The sequence below is a fragment of the Phoca vitulina genome, unplaced genomic scaffold (genome assembly GCF_004348235.1).
Source record: "Phoca vitulina isolate PV1807 unplaced genomic scaffold, GSC_HSeal_1.0 scaffold1, whole genome shotgun sequence".
Lineage (NCBI taxonomy): Eukaryota > Metazoa > Chordata > Mammalia > Carnivora > Phocidae > Phoca > Phoca vitulina.
This window is the reverse complement of record NW_022589704.1, coordinates 62536799-62560967: the sequence shown is the minus strand read 5'-3', so window position 1 is coordinate 62560967 and position 24169 is coordinate 62536799. Positions and strand designations below refer to the sequence as shown.

The 24169-nt window shown below is 36.7% G+C and overlaps 1 protein-coding gene across 1 annotated transcript in view; it reads left to right on the top strand.

The window, feature by feature from the left end:
* CERS6 (ceramide synthase 6) overlaps nucleotides 1-24169 on the top strand; it is a 306091-nt gene that overhangs the window by 74443 nt on the left and 207479 nt on the right. Inside the window, exons 2-3 of the mRNA XM_032408695.1 lie at nucleotides 11193-11298; nucleotides 23447-23577. Coding sequence (XP_032264586.1) covers nucleotides 11193-11298; nucleotides 23447-23577 — 237 coding nt within the window. The remainder of the gene's footprint in view (nucleotides 1-11192; nucleotides 11299-23446; nucleotides 23578-24169) is intronic.

The window sequence follows — 24169 nt, the reverse complement described above, 5'->3', positions numbered from 1 at the left end:
TTAACAACAACAAAGTCTCTGCCAATGATTATTTATGAATAAAAGCAGCCATTTTCTGAGGGTCTCTTCACTTCCTTAAAGAATAGGATAAAGTTAGATTCAGGAAAGAATCCTTAAAAGTCTAGAAAAACAAAAATTTCAAGTTAGAAAAAGATGGATGAGGAAAGATTTATGGGGGCTCCAGCCTGTTGATTCTTGAAGAGAGAAGAACACAGAATGACTTAATCAGTGTTTTCGGGTATTTGAGGAGGTTATTGACTGTACTGATCTCTCCAGAGGGCTGAGAAAAGAGGAAATGGGTTTATATTTCAGCAAGAAAAAATTATGCAGGAAGAATATTTTGAGTCAAACATGATGAAAAACTAAAATAGGATACCAAAGGAAGATTTTTCTTTTTTTTCCCCCTTTTTATTTTGAAATAATTATAGATTCACAGGAAATTGCAAAGAAATGTACAGGAGGGTTTCATACCCGAAGGAGGTTTCTGAATGATGTCTTTAGAGAAGAAATCTGGCTCGGAGGAAGAAGGCTGAACCAAGGGACATAAGAAGCTCTTAAGTTTTCTGGCTCTTTTATGAATTTTTGCCATCTTTACGTCTTCTTATAACACATTTCCCATTGCAGGTTACCAATCAGCACCGACTAGAGGTCCTCCTAATGTGCAAAACGTATGCTTCTTGTAATGAAAATTTAAGACTAGCCAGTTGAACCCTGTGGTATGAGGTTTATAATCATTCTTTCAATGTTCACACAAAATTTGCAAAGTCGGTTGTACTGTCTCCATTTTATAAATGCAGTTACTAAGGCTCAGAAAAACTAAGCAGCTTTCCAAGATTTCAAGCTCAGAGCAAATTCACTAGCGATATGGGTTTGTTCTAAAGGAATTTTCCTTTCTACTGTGTGATGCTAGAAAATTGTCCTCTGCATGCACACCCTGTGTGCCATCTTCCCCTATTTCTATCCCTTTCCAGTTGGCCTCAAGATGCCAATGATTTAGAAATATTTCCCAGCATGAGACAGAGTGTAATTATGGCTTTCATTATATAGATGAAGAAATAGAGAAGTTCTGTGGCGTCTCCAGCCATGGGCAGAAGCAGTTTTCTTCTGGTGGCATCTCAGAATTCTCAGTGTATTTATTTAGTGTTGGTAACATTTTTTTTGAAGTAATTTCAGGCAGTTTCATAGTTTTCTATCTTTAGGTGCTCCCATTGACTTGAGTTTCATCCTTTGTCTACTTGACAAGGTAGTGAAGTGGCATTTTATTTTTACTCCCCCTACTGTTCTCTTCCTTCTCTCAGTAACAGTGGAGCCCTTTGCTTGAAGAACTCTATGGAGTTAGTTGGAATGCAGCGGCCTCAGGGCTTTCCATATTCAGTTTCTGTGTCATTAAGGTTTTGAGTCTTACCTGGCATAGAAACCATTCTGTTCAACTCTATTTTTAAAGATTTTTATTTTTTACTTTTAGTATTTGAAATCACATTTTAAGATGTTGAAAAATATAGAAAAGCATAAAAAAGAATGTTAAAGTAAGCCACAATCTTTTTACCTGGCAGTAGGCATGATTAACCTTTTAGTATATTTTCAATTTCTTTTATATGTCAGAAATTTATATGTATCTATAAATAGTCATCATATAAACATTGCTTTACCTTTTGCCTCTGAGCATTTTTTTATGTTATTAAATATTGATTAAAGGCATTTAATGTTATTTACCCTTAAAGTAAATATCAAGCAAACATACATACAAATTTAAACAATATAGAGAGGTATAAAATGCAAATCAATCTTATTAACTCCAAAAGATTATCACCATTACTAACTTTTCACTACTCTCCCTAATAAAAGTGTTTTTTAAGTAAACAAGTATGATAATACTTGTTCTTTATCTTGCATTTTACATTTGACTATTATATCTTGAAGCACAACAAATCTACCTCATTTTAACAACCTTATAGAATTCCATTGTATGGATGTGCCATATTTCATGTGTATCCCTTGGATAAATACTTGTTTCCTGCCTTTTTTGTTATTTCAAGCAATACTTCAATAAACTTTATTTTAAAAAATGCCGGTATATCTGTAGGGTAAATTTCTAGTAGGATGTATAACTAGTAATGCCCACAAGGACTAGGGCATTTTAGTAATTTGTTAAGTACTGGTAAATTGCATTTTTAAGATAGTACCAGTTTAGACACCCATCAGTAGTTTATCAGAGTACCTGTTTCTCTTTACTCCTACTAGCTCTGAAATTTATCCAAATTAAAAATTTTTGCAGATGTTATAGGTGAAAATGATGCAGTGTTTTGATATCAGTTTTTTTTAATTATTTTTTTAAGATTTTATTTATTTATTTGACACAGAGAGAGAGAAAGAGAGAGGGAGAGAGCACAAGCAGGGGGAGTGTCAGGCAGGGGAGAAGCAGGCTCCCTGCAGAGCAAGGAGCCCAATATGGGGCTCAATCCCAGGACCCTGGGATCATGACCTGAGCCAAAGGCAGCTGCCCAACCGACTGAGCCACCCAGATGCCCTTGATATCAGTTTTTTAAATTGAGGGTGGAGGATCATCTTTTCATGTTTATTCGTCGTTTTTACATATTTCTTTACTTAATTATCATGAGCAGTTTATTGGTGTTCTTGTTTCTGCAAATCCTCAGCTGTATTTTACATTATCAGACCCAGCCTGAAGGTTGTAAAATGGTATTGTTGCATTTTCCTGGTGGCGTTGACTATCTCTTTATATGTTTATTGATATTTCTGTTTTCTGTGATTGCCTATTTTCATCTTTTGCCCATTTTTTCTACTGATCATCGAAAATCCTTAAAAATATAAAAATTCAGGGGCACCTGGATGGCTTAGCCATTAAGCGGCTGCCTTTGGCTCAGGTCGTGATTCCAGGGTCCTGGTATCGAGCCCTGCATCAGGCTCCCTGCTCCGTGGGAAGCCTGCTTCTCCCTCTCCCACTCTCCCAACTTGTGTTCCCTCTCTCGCCGTGTCTCTCTCTATCAAATAAATAAATAAAATCTTTTTTAAAAATATAAAAATTCAGAATATAGAAGATTCTAGAGATTTTCCTATTCAAAACTTCATGACTGATTTCTTTGAAGCTTTGGAAATATTAGCAAGGGTGATCCACAATTCGAGTGGTAAAGATCAAGCACATGGAACAATGGATAATTTCCCATGATGACAGTTATTTCAAATCAATCTGAAGAATTTAATCATTCAAATTCATCTTTGCTTGAATCTGTATTGTGGTAATTGGACTTTGACCAGAGTTTTGTACTGTTGGAAAGGGTCTAATGGCTGTTTCCTGAGAGAGTCTTCACAACAGCAAAAAGTAAGAACAGTTAGGTCTATGTAACCACTAAATACCATGTTCTACAAGGATATGTAATTTCTTAGGAGAAATATTCAGAATAGGAAAATAAAGAAGATTACTAAATACATATAGTGTGATGTAATTTTTAATAAAAATACAGTAAACAAGGTATGAAAAGCATATAAAGTGTATGGGGGAGAGGTAGCAGAAGAATGCTCAAATGCCAATAAATGTTTATCTTTGGGTGATGGCATTCCTGGTGATTTTTAATATTATTAGGTGCTTTTTGTTACTTTTACACTTTCTATGCTGTGCACCACTTTTAAATCCACAAAATTACAGAAATGAAGGCTCAGTAGAATTTTGATGGTTAATAAGCATTTCTTGAGCTCTTGGAGAGCATGACTATTGTACAATTGGTAATTGTCTTGGCCCCGTCCATAATTCTCTTTTACCCCTAAGTTCATTGTATTTTTATGAACTACACCACCTTTGTCCACCTCGGTTTTTTTGCCCAACAAAGGAAAAAAAACAAAAGATGTACAGTGATAAATTCTTCTGCTAAAACATAGTGATTTTTTATTTTTCAGATTTTATTCCATTATGTGTTTTATTTTATAGTTGTCATTCTAGTATATGTAGCTTGAATTGTTTCCTGTATATAATGTGCCGTTTTTGTCTGGTGACTTTCAATATTTTCTCTTTATATTTGGTTTTCATCAGATTGACTATGATTTGTCTAGGTTTTCTTCATTTCAAAGTTACTCTTTTGGGGTTCTTGAGCTTCTTGAATCTGTTTATCTTTTGTCACATTTGGGAAGTTGCAAACTATATTTTTTGTAATATTTTCTTTTTCTTCCCCACTCTGTCTCCCTTTTTTCCTGAAACTCAAATTATCCATACTTTAGCCTTTTGAAATTGTTCCACAGGTCCTCAAAGTCTGTTTGTTTTTCCATTGTTTTTTTCCCCTCTTTTTCATATTGCATGGTTTTTATTGACCTACCTTCAAGTTCACAGAATATCTTTGTATGTCTTTTCCCTGAAGTGTGGGTCATATTTTCCTTTGTTCTTCATCAACGTATTAGATTCTATGCTGGAGTTTGAAGGTTAAATTGTGGAGATACTAGATTTTTTTTTTTTTAATTTTATATTGCCCTGAAAAGTGTTGATGTTTTGTGTTAACAGGTGATTTACTTAGTTGGATTCAAATTGTAACCTGTCATGTATTCAGTGGACAGTGGCTTTGACCTCAGTTCAGTTCTTTAAATCTTAGCTCCTGGCTGCTTTCAGTTTACCTTGTACATACATAGTTCAGAGATCAGCCAGAATCATGCTTGGTTATACACAGAACTAGGGATTGGCTTCTCTGGCTTTTCCCCTTTCATGGTTCCCTAGTCATTCTGATTTTCCCAGGCTCCTTTCCCTGGTTCCTACAGCTAGAAAGAGAGTGTGTGTTTCATCTGGTGCTGTGACTGTGTCTGTTCTCAGGGGAGAGCTGCAAAATAAACATAAATAAATAGGGAACTTACTCTCTGCTGGTTGCTTGCTCCTACCTTTGACTCATCTCCAAAGTCTATCGCTCTTAATCATTCTGTTAAGTCACTAGGTAGTTTAGTTTAGGGGGGATTAGTATGTTGTACAGTATTTTTAAAGATGAAAAATCAATGTACTAGGACCTCATTCTGTCACATCAAAAACAACTTATTTTAGTCCTAAATGTGGATTTATTATAGCAAGTCAAAGATACATAAAAGTATAGACAAATTCCGCAGTGAGGCACTAAAGCTAAAGAAAGAAATTCTGCTCTGGGTGCTTGGGTGGCTCGGTTAAGCATCTGCCTTCAGTTCAGATCATGATCTCAGAGTCCTGGGATCGAGTCGAACATCAGACTCCCTACTTGACTACCTGAGTCCCTCTACCCCTCTACCCCTCAGCCCTGCTCCTGCTCTCTCTCTCTCAAATAAATAAATAAAATCTTAAAAAAAAAAAAAAGAAATTCTGCTTATCATCATTTTAAAATTGTCTTTTCAGGGGAACCCTCCTACACTGTTGGTGGGAATGCAAGCTGGTATAGCCACTGTGGAAAATAGTATGGAGGTTCCTCAAAAAGCTGAAAATAGAGCTACCCTACAACACAGCAATTGCACTACTGGGTATTTACCCCAAAGATACAAATGTAGTGATCTGAAGGGGCACCTGCACCCCAATGTTTATAGCAGCAATGTCCATAATAGCCAAACTATGGAAAGAGCCAAGATGTCCATGGACAGATGAATGGATAAAGAAGATGTCATACACACACACACACACACACACACACAGGAATATTACCCAGACATCAAAAAAATGAAATCTTGCCATTTGCAATGACATGGATGGAACTAGAGGGTATTATGCTAAGTGAAATAAGTGAATCAGAACAAGAAAACTGTCATATGATCTCACTGATAATGTGGAATTTAAGAAACAAAACAGAGGATCATGGGGGAAGAGAGGAAAAAATAAAATAAGATGAAACCAGAGATGGAGACAAACCGTAAGAGACTCTTAAGCATAGAAAACAAACAGCGTTGCTGGAGGGGGTGGGGATGGGGTAACTGGATAATGGACATTAAGGAGGGCATGTGATGTAATGAGCACTGGGTATTATATAAGACTGACGAATCACAGGCCTGTACCTCTGAAACCAATAACACATTACATGTTAGTTAATTGAATTTAAATTAACAAATTTAAAAAACACTGCTATAGGAAAAAATTGTCTTTTCAGTAGTAGAGATAATTAATCTACAGTTTCACATTTGTTTCTATGCTCCATCTCTTTTTCTTTCTTTTTTTTTTTTTTGATTTTATTTATTCATTTGAGACAGAGATAGAGAGAGAGCACGAGCAGGGGGAGAGCAGAGGGAGAGGGAGAAGCTGGGTCCCTGCTGAGCCAGGAGCCTGATGTGGGGCTTGATCCTAGGACCCTAGGATCATGACCTGAGCCGAAGGCAGATGCTTAACCATCTGAGCCACGCAGGCACCCCTCTTTTTCTTTTTTTTAAGGTTTTTATTTAAATTCCAGTTAGTTAACATACAGTGTTATATTAGTTTCAGGTGTACAGTATACTGATTCAGCACTTCTATACATCACAGGTGCTCATCACAGCAAGTGCACTCCTTCATCCTCATCACCTGTTAAACCCATCCCCACACCCATCTGCCCTCTGGTGACCGTCAGTGTGTTCTCTATAGTTAAGAGTCTGTTTTGTTGGTTTGCCTCTTTTTTTCCTTTGCTCATTTATTTTGTTTCTTAAATTCCACATATGAGTGAAATCATATGGTATTTGTTTTCTCTGATTGACTTATTTCACTTAGTATTATGCTCTCTCTAGCTCCATCTATGTTGCTAGAGATGGCAAGATTTCATTCCTCTTTATGGCTAAATAATATTCCATTGTGTAAATACACCACATCTTTATCCATTCATTAGTTGGTGGACACATGGGCTGTTTCCATAATTTGGCTATTATAGATAATGCTCCTGTGAATATTGGGGTGCATGTATCCCTTTGAGTTAGTATTTTTGTATTCTTTGGGTAAATACCTAGTGGTGTAATTACTGGGTTGTAGGGTAGTTCTGTTTTAACTTCTTGAGGAACTCCATACTGTAAAAACAGAACTTTTCTAATTATTTTTTTAATTGAAATCTTTATTAAGATAGTTGTAAATTCACATGCAATTGTAAGAAGTAATACACCGAGAGTTCATGTAGTCTTTATTCAGTTTCCCCCAATGGTAACATTTTACAAAACTATAGTATAATATCACAATCAGAATATTGACATTTATAAAATCTGATGAACTTGTTCAAATTTCTCCAGGTATACTTATTTATACTCATTTGCGCACGCGTGCGTGTGTGTGTGTGTGTGTGATTTAATTCTGTACGTTTACATCATGTGTAGGTTTACATATCTTGCACTGCAGCCTCACAACTGTTTTGTAAAGTGCAGGAAATGCTAGAGTTAGAAAGGACTAAAAGTCTCTGGCCGTGTTCCACACTGAAGATTACATGGTATTAAATGACTAGAACTAATATTTGCCCTCTAAACATTTATTTATTTTTTAAATTAATTTCCTTTAACATATTGTAAACATTTTGAGTGCAGTAATCATTTTGTGTTTTGTTGTACCTTTACCCACACCACAGCCCAGAGCTTACTTTGGTGCTCTGTGCAAAGATGTTCAATTACTGTTTAAAATACAAATACATGTTGTTAAATAGAATTAAAAAGTAGAAATGTCTTAGGTATTTTCTCTGCTTTTGAACCGAGGCTAGTATTTTTCAAAGCTCATATCCTATTATGTTCCCTTGCACATATGTTCTGCTACATGAAAGTACTTTATAGATGTTTGATCTTGGGAAAGCAGTGTTGCTACCTTTGATAAAATAGTAATTAGGTGAGCATTTCTGGTAAAGGTAATCATCAAAGTCTGAAAATACATATTTCCTTTTAACTATTGTAGTTGTAGGTATGCCTCCTACCCGCCCCCCACCCCGCCATGTATCTCTCTTCTCTACAAACCTGTGAAAGACAGCTTTTGTGAACTTATTTCTGTTAGAGCCAGCACTGAAAAAAAATCCAGCTTTCCTCTAATGGACCATGATCCTAGGTAACAAAATTATGGTAGTTGTGTCATGGGTTTTATTTGGTGTCTCATATTCTCTCTGAAAATATAAAATGCCCAGCAGTGATTCACAAATTCTTTGGGGAATAAACACAAGTAAGATGTCTACATATTCTTATAATTTAGGGATACTATTAGGAAAATAAAAAATATATCTTCTTTTCTCCTCTCCTTTGAGATTTCAAATTACATGTTTTCTGCCTATCTTGTGAAAAGTTTTTTAAATCTTGAAAAGTAAGTGCCTGGGTGTGTGTACTAGATAAGTTGAAAAGAGAATACCTGGTGAGGGGTTGAGGGAGCGAACACCGATGCTGAGTGGGCAGCTTTGACTGAGGCAAGTGGTTACTCTATCTGATGACCCTGGTGTTTTTTAATTGCCTGTTTAGGTTTCTGCCCGTGTTTGCTTGGTACTGTTAGAACTTGTTGGGTGCACATGGCTTGGCACAGTATAGCTGAAGCTGAGTGGGTTTCTGAGCCCAGAGAAGTCATGATGTATAAATGCTATATCGTATGAGACCCTATAGATGGCACACATCAGAAGTTTTAGATAGAAAGACCCTGGGACATCATGTTTTAACATATATGTGTATTTGTACATACATGCAATTTATATACATATGTAGTTATCTTTTTAAAGATCTTATTTATTTGAGAGAGAGAGAGAGAGGACGAGCAGGCAGAGGGCGAGGGAGAAGCAGACTCCCCACTGAGCAGGGAGCCCGACGTAGGGCTCGATCCCAGGACCCTGAGATCATGACCTGAGCTGAAGGCAGATGCTTAACTGACTGAGCCACCCAGGCGCCCCCATATATATGTAGTTAATATTAAATTTTCTTATATATGTGGAGATTGAGGCACAGAGAGATTTCTGCAGTTAGGGTGCCACAGCTGGATAGTGGCAGAGATTATTTCCATCCAATCCTTTGGACTTTGCTTTAAAAATCTGTTTACAGAGCATCATATTTACTTGATAATTTTGATTACCAAAATTTGATAAGTTTGGTGATCAAGAGATATGCCTTCTTCAAGATGCTTTGGCATTAGCTCTTGAAATTTAGAGAAGAGTTTTTAAGAAGTGGCTTGAAGCTTAAAAAGAGGAGAAATGTGTAAGTAATCTATTATTGCATAATAGATACAAAAAAACCTTTTTGAATGCTTTTTTTTTGAGTTACTGCAGGATGATAGCAAAGGTGAGGAAGTGGCTTTTGAATTAATTAGGTTAAGTGAATTTCTTGACTGTCCTGCTTGCCCAGTCATTGTTGTGGGGCTCACAGGGAAGTTCTGTTAACTTGTCTACAGCATTCAAAACAGTGGTAGCAACAATGAAAACATATTTACTGAAGATAGCCGGTTGGTCACATTTCTCGACCCCCTCATGAATCAACCATCCTCTGCATTTCAACTCTTAACTCTTTAGGAGATAGAAAAAAGACCATGTACTGGGACAGAAGGATGATGGCAAATTCAGAAAGGAAATTTGAACAGTGTTTTAGAATTCGTGGGGATGGGGAAGATGAGGGAGGGCAGGGGAGAAACTGACAGGGAAGAGTAGAAGGCAATGAATGATGAACTGATGTTGGCCCTTACACCAAATTAATCTTGCTATTTTACCTTTTTTTCCCCCACTCTTGCTGGACCTTGTATCTTTTCACACTCTTATCATAAGGAGGAGGCAAAAAACCACAAGGCAGGAGACTTTGTCAAGAAAACAAGTTCTGGACTCTTCTCTATGGGCATTACCCATCAACCTTCATTTTTTTTCCACGAGCTATAGCTATAGTTCCATGATTGTTGTTCAGAGTGAAGACCCAGAGTGAAAAAGGTTACATTTCTCTTTAAGAAGGTAGGGGCAATGGTAATATATCTTAGAACATTTTACATTAAAAAGAATCAAGAATGCAAGTTTGGGGAAAACTCCAGATTCTAGAACACTTACATACTAGGAAAGGGTGGTTACTCCTTCCTAACTTTGTCCCAGAGAGCCCAGCAAAACAGGTATTATATCACATTTTCTATGTATATCTTTCCTGGGTTAGGCTTGCATGTACAGTCGTCCATTTTCCTGTTTGAATAAATGTCTTCTCTTTAACTTGAAGTAGGACCCAGTAGGATATCAAGTGATGTATGTATGTAAACTTCATTAGTCCCACTTAAAAAAATTCCTTTGTCTGCTATTCTTTAATCTCATCAACTAATATTAAAAAGCTTCATGATCTGTTTTGTACATTTATCAATTGTTGCCTTTGGCCAACATTAAATTAATATGGGTAATACTTTCTTCTGATATTATATTATTTTGTATCAGTAGACAATGTTGAATGTCACTACTGAAAAGGAACGTTCACAAAACCTTATTTTTTGAACATTTAGGCTAAAACAACTCTTAAAGTTGTAAATGTGTTAAAAAAAAAAAAAAAAGCTTTAGAGATGTCACCATACCTTTGGGGCTGGCCCCATGCCCTCTCCTACTCCTTCAATGCCTCATTCACATATCAAACATGACCAGAAATGAAGCTATGTCTTCCCATTCTTCTTGACATAGTCATTTGCTTAGGATAAAAACAGTGCAGCAGATGCTTGTAATCATTTCAGACTTTTCAACTTGTCTGGGACATCATGCTGTCTGACATCGTTCATTACTCCATATGAGAAAGGCACAAATAACTGCAAAGCAGGAATTTTAAGAAGCCATAAGGAATTGGGGCTGAATATAGTGTGCTTTGATTATAGAGGCAAAAATGGCCAATTTTATGATGTAGGGGTGATCAAAGGTACATTTTCCATGTGTAATCAGATGGTTAGTAAATACTTTCTCACAGCAAAAATATATGAGCAATGACAACTGCTAGCCACGTGTTAGTAAGAAAAGCATAAATTATATCATTTTAAAATGATGGTTTGTTTTGTTTATCTATTTCACTTATGTACTTACATTTGTCATTTGGTAGTCTTTCTACCTGTTCAATCTCATTAGAACTTAAGGATCAGGAGATTTACATGTTTTAAAAGGATTTCTTTTTTACTGTTACTGCTGGAGGACTAAAGGAGAGAAAAAAAAGGAGTGACCAACATATGAGTGTTAGTAGTGTCCACCCAGCAGTTTATTGGGACAGTGGAGTAATATGTAATTAATCGGTGACATTAAGAACAGTTATAGAAAGAATAACTTCTTCTGACCTTTTTTTTTTTTTTTTTAAAGATTTGTAGCCAAACCATGTGCCATAGCCCTCCACATTCAGGCCAATGGACCACAGATTGCCCAGCCAAACGCCATTCTGGAAAAGGTCTTCACTGCAATTACGAAGGTATGATTGTCCTTTTGTACGCTATGAATTATTATGACTGCCATTCTCAATCTGAAATTATTTAATCCCTTCTCTCCTCCTGGGTTTGAGAACTAATTGCCCAGCCTCATGTTGGAAAGAAGCTGGGTAGAAGCTGAATAAAAGCGGGCATGTTTGAGACCTGTTTGTTTACTCTCACATTGATTTTAGAAGCTTGTCTGTAAAGAACAGTCTAGATTAGATAGTGCTTAGTCTAATTCTGTGCCTCTTTTAATCTCCCATGACATGAAGCAGTACATATAACAGTCGGATGGGATTTTGTGGAGATGACTGGGTAGAGCTGAGGAATATAATGAATGTACAGGCATACCTTGGAGATATCATGGGTCTGGTCTGAGACCCCTGCAATACAGGAAATACCACAATAAGGCAAGTCAAATGAATTTTTTGGTTTCCCAGTGCATATAAAAGTCATGTTTATACTGTATAGTAGTCTGTTAAGTAGGCAATAGTATTGTGTTGAAAAAAACAACGTAGATACCTTAATTAAAAAATACTTTATTGCTAAAAAATGCCAACCATCATCTGAGCTTTCAGCAAGTTGTAATCTTTTTGCTGGTGCAAGTTCTTGTCTCCATGTTTGATGGCTGCTGACTGATTAGGGTGGTGGTTGCTGAAGTTTGGGATAATCGTAGCAACTTCTTAAAATAAGACAGTAATGAAGTTTGCTGCATTGATGGACTCTTCCTTTCATGAGCAATGTCTCTCTAGCATGGGTAGCATGTGTAGCAATGCCATTTGATAGCATTTTACCTGCAGTTGAACTTCTTTCAAAATTGGAGTCAGTCCTCTCAGGCCCCACCACTGCTTTATCAACTCAGTTTATGTAATACTCTAAATATTTTCTTGTCATTTCAACAATCTTCACAGCATCTTCACCAGCAAGAGATTCTATCTCAAGAAACCACTTTCTTTGTTCATTCATAAGAAGCAACTTCTCATCCATTGAAGTTTTGTCAAGAGATTGCTGCAATTCAAAAATAATACTAATGAAAAGGTTTGAAATATTGCAAGAATTACCAAACTGTGAGGCAGAAACCTGAAGTGAGCCAATGCTATTAAAAAAAAATGTCCCAATAGACTTGTTCGATGCAGGGTTGCCACAGACCTTCAGTATGTGAAAAACGCAGTGATCTGCAAAGCACAATAAACGAAGTGCAATGAAACGAGGTATGCCTGTGTGTGTGAGAAAAAGTGCCCATCTGCTTCTAGCATTGTCCTTGTGTTCCTGCAGTTATGATACATAGGCAAATGTAAACAAGAGGGAATAACTGAAGGACAGAAGAGTTGTAACATGAAAGAATGAAGGACAAGGGTCTGGAGAGTTCTAAGTTACAGATTCACTATAGAGAAAGTAGAAGAAGAGATCATCGCTGTGGTGAGTTAAAGTCCAAACTAAGGGCAGGGGGAAGATTGGAGCCCCTCAGCTGATAGCACCTTAAGAACAAAGAAGGGAGGAGAAAGAAAGAAGCCACAAACCCTCCATCTAAGGCCATGAGAAAAGGAAACACATCACAGTGCCCAAGTATCTTCTTACTTGTATCTCTCTGTATCTTACTCTGGCATAGACGAGAAAGAAGCATTCTAGGGGAAGTGTTGTATGTTTGTATATTAAATGGTTCATTTTTCCTTTTTCATTTTTCTTGGAAAATTACTCAGGCTTCTAAAATGTGATTTGACAGCGTTAAGCAAGTTTTATTCCTATTTTGGTATTTGTATTGTTAAGCATTGGTATTGCTTGTCTCTTGTTTGAAAACTATTAATTCAAATATTCAAATATTTTTGTGTATTTTATGGTCTTTACTTCTGCCAAGATTCTCTAGGATTTTCTCCTCTATCCTTTTAAAAATGATATTTTTCCTGGAGAAGTAGAAGAAAGCACTAGGTGTTTTTTATATCTCTGCTAGGAAGAAGAGAAGAATGTATGAGATTTTTCGAAAAACACTCCTTCTGGTAGTTTTATGGGCTGATTTTAGATTGCCAGCTTCTAATCTGAAGGGGCACATATCTTATGGTACTTAAAGGAAGAAAATATTAAGCAAACACTTGTATTTTCATTTAACATATCAATTTACTGCAGGAGACACTGCTTTCCCTCTGAAAAAGCAGAAGTGTAGGAAGTTACCAGGTTTTTAAAAATGAGATTATAATATATTTGTATTCACTTTGTGAACTATTCTAAATGGATAATAAAATGAGTTTTCTACCCAAATGTTATGTATCCCTTTAGAAATTCTGCAGTGGACATTTTATTCCCTTGCCTTATGTTTATTATGGTTACTGGAGAAACTTTCTCTATAAAGGTAATAAAAGGATATTGCAGTCAGGTTGACTGCTCTAGAGAATATTTGCTTCTAGCTAATTTTAATCATACTCTCTTAGTTTCCAAAGTGATTCTGTTGGACATTTTTACATGATTAGAGCGGAAACCTCATGTTTTAAACATAAATGCAGCAAAAGTTGGAACAGTTTTTCCTTGAATTCTTTATAGTTGTCCAGTGTTATTTATGATATGAGAAAGTAACAGGTCAGTTGACCAGAATAGAAGTAGCGGCACTTGGAGAGTCTCAGCAGTGTTTGTGTGTGTTTGAGTGATCATCCACCAACCTGGCCTTGACCATGATTCCAGGTCACCCTTGGAGAAGGGCTTGGTTATCATCTTTCAAATGTGTAGGGATGCACTCTCAAAACCCTTAAAATCGGCTCTGTATAGGACTGGCTACATAATTTGTCGGGCCAATGCAGAATGAAAATGAGGGGTCTCTTTTTCAAGAAGTATGAAAAAATATCATTCAAGGCATAAAAATATAAAGCTTTTTCTTTTCTTTCATAGGTTCTTTTCAAGGTATTTTTTATTTGCTATTTAATGTCATGCTCTCTCAGGCATGGGGATACTCATGAGACAAGTACAGAGCCTCACAGGTACCTGGGGGCCCAACCCTCTGACTTAGTGCACACAGAGCCTACACGCCTGCCCTTCTCTGGCCAGGGGTGGAGAAATTGAGACAGGCTTCTCCCCTTTCTGTGGGCCTACTGCTCCAACCCACAGTGGACAGGTAATTCCCAAGTGTATCGCAGTCTCTACACCAGGACATACTTGGTACCTGGATTGGGGTGAGCAAGAGGCTCGTCCCTGTTGGTTCACCCCCCAAATGCACGGGGGCACTGCCAGCCTAGGGTGCAGGTGGCTGCCTCCACGTCCCACACTGACATACTGTGGGGTATGCACACCCAGCTCTAGCCCTGTCCATGCTTTCACCTGAGGCGGCAATAGTCACTAGGCAGAGTGGGGAGGGGGAGGAAGCCTGGGGAGCTTGAGGAGCTTGGGGAGCCAGGGGACAGAGAAATAATTTCCCCAGAACTTGTCTGGGAGAAGTGGTAGGACTGTGTGTGAGTTAAGACTGAGCCCTGACACAAGTTCCTCTGTCCACTGGACTTCATACACAAAATACCAGTTCCATAACAAAATTATTAAGAATTTTGAGATGGCAGCCATAGAACTGGAAACCCCAAGTGTGGGTCTTTCTGAATATGGATCTCTTTGTGACCGCCCTGGTCACATGCCGTGACTGTGTAATTCTCACCTAATTATCTGATGAATTTGAACCCCTTGGTGTTCTTTAACAATCTTTCCTTCGGGGGTAAACATCTGTTTGTTTCTCTGCATATCTGGTATAAATAAATGTGTGTGTGTATAGTTGTTTATATTTATTTATTTACATTTTGGGGATTCTTGTGCTGTATTATTGGCACATAATCTATAATCCCAACAGTTTCACTTTTCTAATCAAATCAATTCTTGAGCCACTGAGGGAAAATATATATGTCAGCTGTGAAACCAGGTTTTATAATCCAGAGAAATCATTTCATCATCCACTTTTGGTATGTTACACTATATTTCAGAAATTAAAGACAAATTTCCTATAATATGTTCTCCCTTATTCTCCTCTTATGCCTGTCTCTTTCTTTCCTTTTTACTTCCCTTTTCCCTTGCAGTATCAGTTATGAATATTAAAATCAACTTAGGTATTTCTGGAATAAAAATGTCTATATAAGTCAGCACTGTTCATTTCTTTCCTTGGAAATCTTTTTTTTTTTTTTAAGATTTATTTATTTTAGAGAGAAGCGGGGGGAGAGAGTGCAAGTGGGGGGAGTGCCAGGGTGGGGGGAGAGTGAGTCCTCAAGCAGACTCCCCGCTGAGGGCAGAACCCAACATGGGGCTCAGTCCCAGGACCCTGAGATCATGACCCCAGCTGAAATCAAGAGTCAGGCACTTAACTGACTGAGCCACCTAGGCATTCCCCTTGGAAACCTTAAAAAAGAAAAAACTAAGGAAAATAATTAAAAATGCAAAGCAATTAAAAAACACAAAAAAGAAGGAAAATCTCCCAAACTTTATTTTTGGCAAACTAGTTCAAAATATATATAAAAGCTAACAAAGAACAGTTGGGGTTTGGGCAGAAGCCAAGTAGGAGGAAGTGAAGAGCATGAGGTGTGAATGGAGAGCCCTATGGCGGTAGCTGTCAGGAAAGCCAGCAAAAAGACAGCTCTTTCATATGAGGGAGACAAAAGCTCTAACCACTGTTTGCAACACTAGGCACAGGAGCAAGGCCAGCAGATGCTTCCTGGACTCAGTTTAATTCAGATAACTGGAGTAAGTACACAGAAAACTATATGGATGGCACATTTGCAGGTGACAGTCTACCTCTATGGCAGCTGAACTGCAAGAGCCCTCTCCCTGCTCCTCATATTACCAGGAGCGGGTCAAAGAAACCCAATTCATTCAATGATGAGTAATAAGGAACACACACAGCATCAAAGACAAGAAAAAACAATGTGTAGCAATGCTTATTAACAAAAATTGTCACTAGAAAAATGAGGCCATGGGGCAAATGAAAATGATGATTAAATATTTTACCATAAACTAAAAAAAAAAAAAAAAAGAGGTGCCTAGTGGCTCACTTGGTTCAGTGTCTGGCTGTTGATTTTGGCTCGGGTCTTGATCTCGGGGTCGTGGGATTGAACCCTGAGTTGGGCTCTGTGCTCAGCAGGGAGTCGGCTTAACATTGATTCTCTCTCTCCATCTCCCTCTGTCCCTCCCTGGCTCACGCTCTCTCTCTCTTTCTCTCAAATAAATAGATAAATCTTAAAAACAAACAAACAAACAAAAAGCAGTAACTCTGTGAAGGAAGACTGCAAAAAAAGAAATGTAAGACCTAAAGAAAAAATTGTTCGTCAGCAGGAAAAGATGTAATGTGAGCTTATAGGTTCAGGAAAACATACTAGAACTATCACAGAAATGAAGGCAAAATTGGAAAGAACACAGGAAACACTAGACATTGCAGAAAACTCAGCAAAGAGTATGGAAGATGGAAATAATAAAACTAAATTAAATGAGGGGCGCCTGGGTGGCTCAGTGAAGCGTCTGCCTTCAATTCAGGTCATGATCCCAGGATCCTGGGATTGAGCCCTACATTGGGCTCCCTACTCAGCGGGGAGCCTGCTTCTCCCTCTCCTTCTGCCCCTCCCCCTGCTTGTCTCTCTCTCTGTCAAATAAATAAATTAAATCTTTAAAAAAAAAACTGAATTAAATGAAACAAATAAAACAATTAAATCTTTAAAAAAAAAAACTGAATTAAATGAAACAAAAGAGCTAAAAATAATTAGATATATAGCTTAAGCAGATCCAGTGTCTGCATTATTAGAATCTCTAAAGGAAAAGCAAAGGAGAATAAATATTAAAAGATATAATTCAAGAAAATTTTTCTAAAATAAATGGAGATTTATTTTAATGTGTTAATGAACATGTAGTAAAGATTGAAAGTTTTAAAAGAAGTTTTAATTACTGGACTTGAAAAATAAAAGAAAGAATTCTTTGAGCAGCCAAGCAAAAAATCAAATCACTTATTTAGGAAAAAAATATCGACATGACTTTAGTCTTCTTTATAGCAACATTTCCAACATTTTCAAGGAAAATGTGAACTAAGAATTTTATGTTTAGGCAAATTGTTTTTGTTCTGTAACAGTTAAAGACAAACAGAGGTTTTTTTTTAAGTTTTTATTTGTGAGAGAGAGAGAGCACAAGCATGGGGAGCAGCAGGCAGAGGGAGAAGCAGGCTCCCCACTGAGCAAGGAGCCCAATGTGGGACTGGATCCCAGGACCCTGGGATCATGACCTGAGCCGAAGGCAGACGCTTAACAACTGAGCCATCCAGGCGCCCCAAGACAAACAGATTTGAACATGCAAAAATTGGGGGGAATTGTTCTCGTGAGTCCTTTTGAAGAAACTATTATAATCATTGATTTCAGCCAATGAAGAGGTTACTGGAGTGTTGTTAAGGTTTGAATATATTTAAACTGTTAAATGTGAGGATTAGGATGACACAACAGAATGTAAACATTAGATACTCTTACAGTGTAGAAGTGATACAACTAACGGTATTTGAGATGGGGAGGGGAAAGAAGGTGGGAGGTAGAATAAGTTCACTAATGGGGCGCCTGGGTGGCTCAGTTGTTAAGTGTCTGCCTTCGGCTCAGGTCATGATCCCAGGGTCCTGGGATCGAGCCCCGCATCGGGCTCCCTGCTCGGTGGGGAGCCTGCTTCTCCCTTTCCTACTCCCACTGCTTGTGTTCCCTCTCTCGCTTTCTCTCTGTGTCAAATAAATAAATAAAATCTTTAAAAAAAAATAAATTCACGAATTGCATAATCTCCAATAGCTGGGAGTCAAAGCAAATCAGTTTAAGCAGCCAAACTGAGTAATAGAAGTATAAGCATATTTAACAATACAAGAGTAAACTGTAAAAGAGCTAAAATTATTGTCTTTTATTGGGTGAGGGGGGAAAGGAAATATGCTAATTTTAAATATTGCTTATATGGAATTATTGATTAAAAACAAACAGAAGAAGAGTATTATAATTATGGATAACTACTAGAACAAAAATTATCCACAAAAAGGAAGGAAAACAAACCATATATGATTTTCCAAGATTAACAATTTTTTTTATCAAAACAGCATGACAGAATTAATGTGATAGAACTATAAACAAACTTATCAGTTATATCAATATATGTAAATGGGTTCGACTCATCTAATGAAAACTAATTTAGGTTTGGGTCACATAGCTGATAAAAGACACCTTAAAAAAAATCATTACAAATATTGGAAATAAAAGTATGAGTAAAGGTATATAGACAAATACAAATAATAAAGTAGGGTTTTTATTTTTACATAAAAGTGGAACTCAGGCCAAAAGGATTAAGTGAAAGGAAGAACTGGCTTTTTCTTGCCAAAGGATACAATTCATAATAAAGATAAAGTGGTTATGACTAATATGCATTGAATGTCAATGTATCCATATACTCATAAAAAAGAATGAAAGAAGAAATAATTTAATAGCAGGAAATTTTAATTTACCTCTGGGTCATGACAGATTAAGTGAACAAAATGTAAAACATAAAATAGAAATTCTAAGAGGCATAATTAATGAGGAAGATCTAAGTGGTACATTTAGAACCCTGTATTCTGAATGTAAAGACCATACTTTCTTAAATATTTACAAAAATTGATTAAATCATTAAATATATACAAAACTGTAATAAATTTTAAAAATAGGCACAATTTGGAACACCTGGTGTCTGGGATCAAATCCTGCATCGGGCTCCTTGCTCAGCGGAGAGCCTGCTTCTCCATCTGCCGCTCCCCCTGCTTGTGCTCTCTCTCTCTCTTCTCTTTCTCTGACAAATAAATAAATAAATAAATCTTTTAAAAAATAAAAATAGGCACAACTTAATAGTACCAGAAATCAGAAAACAGAAACTCTCTTGCTTTTTATTTTTTAAAGATTTTATTTATTTATTTGACAGAGAGACAGCGAAAGCAGCAACATAAGCAGGGGGAGTGGGAGAGGAAGAGGCAGGCTTCCCACGGAGCAGGGAGCCTGATACGGGGCTCGATCCCAGGACCCTGGGATCATGACCTGAGCCGAAGGCAGACACTTAACGACTGAGCCACCCAGGCGCCCCAATCTCTTGCTTTCTTAATCAACTCTTAGATAAAAATAGAAATTCAGAATATTTGGTAACAGAGAGGATGAAAACATCATTCATTTGTACTATGCCAATGTGGTACTTGATGAAAACTCTCTCTCTCTCTCTCTCTCTCTATATATATAAATTTCAACACTTACTTAAACATTAGAAAAAGAGCCACAAAACAAATGAAGGCAAGCAGAAGGCAGAAATTAGCATAAATGCAGAAATTGTGTTAGCAAAACTATAAAATTGAAAATCAATTCAAAAGTACCTTATCTAATTTTTTTTTTACCAGAAGTTAGCTAACCCAATAAAAAAAGCACAAATTTACAACATAAGAATTAACAACATAATAATCAACAATTGCAGAAATGGAGGAAAATAAAAAGGATATATTCCTATTAATATGGCAAAGAAAATATAAAAATTTGGGTAAAATAGAAATTATTCTAGGAAAATATAATTTACCAACTGTAGATAAATAGATAGATAGGTCGAAATCAAAGAACTAAACTGCAAAAAAGTACCAGGCTCAGATGTTCTCAAAAGAAAAATTCTAACACAAAGAGGGCACATATTGAATGGAGCACTGGGTGTTATACGCAAACAATGAATCATGGAACACTACATCAAAAACTAATGATGTAATGTATGGTGATTAACATAACATAATAAAATAAAATTAAAAAAAAAAGAATTTATAGTGAACTCCCCCAAAATAAATTACATTGACATTACATTTTAAAAAGAAAAATTCTAACACACCCTTAAAGAGCAGACAGTTCCAGTGCTATTTTAAACTATACCAAACCATAGAAAATTAAGAAAATCATCCAAATTCTCTTTTTATGTAGCAAAAAATATTAATTAACATTAAAGTCTGACAAAGATTTAACCAAAAAATAAGACTTAGAGACCAATTGAACTTAACATCAATGAAAAATCCCAAATAAAAATTAGTAAACAGAACTTAGAAGTACAGTACAAGAATTATTTATCATCGCCAGAGTGTATTTATTCTAGGACTGCAAGGCCTTCCCTATATTCAGTATTATAAAAATCTATATAATACATCATATTAATTGATCTAAGGAAAAAAAGTACATGGTCATCTGCATGGATGCTGAAATCTAACATTATTTAAGTGATTAAAATCAAGTTATCTAGTAAGTGTGGTTTTCTTAACACGGTAAATACATTTGTAAGTCAGCTCCAAATCTGGCCTGTTGCTTAATGAGAAACAGTGGTATTCTCACTCAAGTCTGGAACAGATGGAGATGCTCATAACCACTGCTCTACCTGGTGCTCAGTTTTACATTGAATTAGCGAATAGATAAGAGAAAGAAAATAAAGGCATAAAAATTAGAAATGAGGAGGTGAAGCTATTGCTATGTGAATTTACTGAGTCCCTACTATATTTTAGGTGAAAAAAGATACTAAAAATTTCCTTTTTGTTTATAGAGCTTCCATTCTAGTTACATGTTATTATATGACTATGTGGAAAAGTAAAGGAATCAAGTGAAAAGTTACCACAAACAACACCAGAAAAGGTAATATCCCTAAGAATAAATGTAGTAAGGATGTGCAAGGTATGTGAGGAAATTTTTCAAACACTGTCAAAGAATACAAAAGACAAATTGGGTAAAGATGTCAGTTCATCCTACATTAATTTCTTGAACATTTGGAGTAGGGAAGGCTTTTCTTATTATGACCCAAAATTCAGAAGTTATAACAGAAAAAAATTGATAAGTTCAAGTAACTTTTCAAAAACTTCAAATAAAAAACAAGCAGAAAACCCCATGACGAATTCTAAAACTCAAAGACCTTGTTACAAAGTATGCAACCTATGGTACAGACACAGGTTTAATCGCCTTAATTAATAAATGAAGAAACTCTACAAATCAGTAAAATACCTACAGATCAAGAAAAAAGGTGTGCAATATATATGAAAAGATTGTTCATAAAAAGGGAGTATATCTAGTTTTTCCCCTTTCATAAGAAGAGGAAATCAAGTTAAAAACATACTGAGACACGACTTTATATCAGATTGGAAAAAAGTTGAGCAATCTGATAATGTACTCTATTGGTGAGGCTTTGGGAAATGGGCATTCTTGCTTGTGAAAGTATAAATTGGTTAAAATCATTAGGGTAACTTTTCAATATCTAAATAAGTTGCAAATGCATAGGTCTTTGATCTCCAACATTTGCTTCCAGGAATTTATCTCTATGTATGCCTGTATAAAATGACCTATGACAAGATGATTTATTATAGCATTGTTTATAGTGGTGGAAGTCTAGAAGCTACTTAAACGTCCATTAACAGGAGAGTGGATAAGTAAATCACAGCATATACTGACAGTTCTACAAAAGAAGGAGGGCATTCTTTATGTCTTAATATGGAAATATTCCAAGATACATTGTTAAGTAAAAAACCCCAAATTCAGAATGATACATGTAGTATGCAACCATTTGTGTGACAAAGGGATATATAAGAATACATATTTAAATTTACTTATATTTGCATAAAATAACTCTGGGAAAGAAACTGATTTAATAACTGGTTAGCTGGTAGAAAGGGGGAGAATAGTAGGAATAAAATAGGAAGGTGAAACTTAGCATAGTTTTTAATTTGTGAACCATGTGAATGTTTGACCTATTCAATAAGCTGAGAAAACAAATTAAAAATTGATTTCTCTAGGAAAATGGTATAGCCATGGTATGTAGTAGGATGTGAATTTTCTGTCTTCCCTATTTTTTCATTAAGATAGATGTAAAAGGAGAGTGTAGATGGTGTCATGACTACTAAAAGCAAAAACATGTCGAAGTACACACCTCACTGAAAGTTGGCAAAGGACTTTCACAAACAGGAGCTCAGCACATTTTATAACCTCAGTCATAATACTGCGGCCATTTGCTGTGTTCCCTGTGTCTCTGGCATCTTGAATTGCTTGAGATGCTTTGAAAAGGTGTCAGAGGTATATCCCACCATTGTAACTTGAGGCTGCTCAGCCTCCCCTCCTAACCCCAGTTTTGGTTATTTCCTCTGATCACTAGCATCTCATTTATAGTAAAGGAAAGATAGAATAAAGGAATAGACCTCACTCGGCTGAGTTTTGTTGTGCCGCAGAACACGCTCACATAATTGTGGACAGAATGGTCTCTGAGATATTCAAGAGAGGGTAGAGATAAGAAAGGGGAGAAACGAACATTTACTGAGACTTAGGCATATTGTTTACATTTGGTCGTCATCACAGTCCTATTTAGGTGGATAAATAACCCTGACAGGTGAGGGAACCAAGGCTGAGAGGTCATTAAAGTGAGAAATTGAACCTGGCTGTCACCTCCTAATGTTACAGACATGAGTGAGAGTCAGAATAGTGTCATCATATGGCGAGTCATAAGGAGGGTCTCTTCCCCGTTCACCAAGTTTGTGTCTTCAAGTAATGCATAGTTGTTGTAAAGGTTTAACGGGGATCTGGTCCAAAGGAATGACCAAGAAGAGGGATAGAAGAGAAATGTGTGAGCAGCAGAGCAGAGAGAAGAGGAAGAAAGAGAACCCGTGTTTTGTAGTAGAATTGGTGCCTTAGGCTAAAGTGAGGTCTGTTGAGATTACTCTGTGCTTTTGTCTGCCCTACGTTACCCTGATGTGTGATACTTGGGCATAGCATTTTTTTTCCTGAGAAAGTGAAACCTTTGAATGATGCCTCTTTGCAAATTCACCCTAACCCAACTCCTTTCCTTGAAGGCTGATGGAGCTGACTCAGCCCGTTGGCTGTTTCATTGCATTTCTGTGGCTGATAAGAAGTGCAAGCAGAAGAGCAAGATTTGTATTTTTCAGTGTTGTTTCCTAATGAGTAACTTTTTTTTTATCCTAAGTGGTTATTTATGTCCATGCTACTAATGGAAGGACTAGGTCCTCAGTGGTAAATACAGAAATTTCAGTAGCAGGCAGTAAATACAGGGGGAAACAAAAATCTCAATTTAGACAAGGGCAGATGTTTTTATAGTGAAGATTTTTCTTCTGACCTGGTCAGATAAGTTTTATAGTGATGATTTTGCTGGCACCTTGTTTCATAGCATCCTGATGAAAAGAGATTGGAAGGCCTCTCCAAGCAGCTGGACTGGGATGTTCGCAGCATTCAGCGCTGGTTTCGACAAAGATGCAACCAGGAGAAGCCAAGCACACTGAGGAAGTTCTGTGAGAGCATGTAAGTTGCTATTTTTCTTTTTGAAAGAAAAACCTGCCTAAGTACTCATCCCATCCCTGAGGTTAAAAATAAAGGCTTCATGCAGGCTCCAGCAGCCCCTAAAAAGCATGCCACCTGGTGGAAAAATAGGCCACAAAAAAAGCTGGGGGAATAGTAGTTTGTAAGAATTTGTGATTTCCACTTTGGATTTAGTAAATGAAGTTCACTTTCTAGTGGAGTTCCTACAGAGTAGGCAGATTACAGGGGCCTGCAATGGTGTTTTCAGTCAGCCACCTCTGAAATACAGCGCTAGAAGTCATTACTGTGATAGTTTGAATTTTAATAGAGGGGACTTTGTCAAGATGTTCTTTCCACTGGTAAAAGCTGAGATGTTAGATGTATTATCAGAGAGTTGTGATTCCTGGAGATTTAAGAAATAACTGTATTATATTCCTTGGGTGAATTTAATGAAGCATTGCTTAAAGGTGGGGGGTGGAATGAAGGTCTCTTCCACTTCTGAAATGTGAACTTCATGGTGTATAAATTATATATCAATAAAGCGGTTAAGAATAATAAAAGACCCACAGAGAACTAGCACAGTGCTATTTTGAAC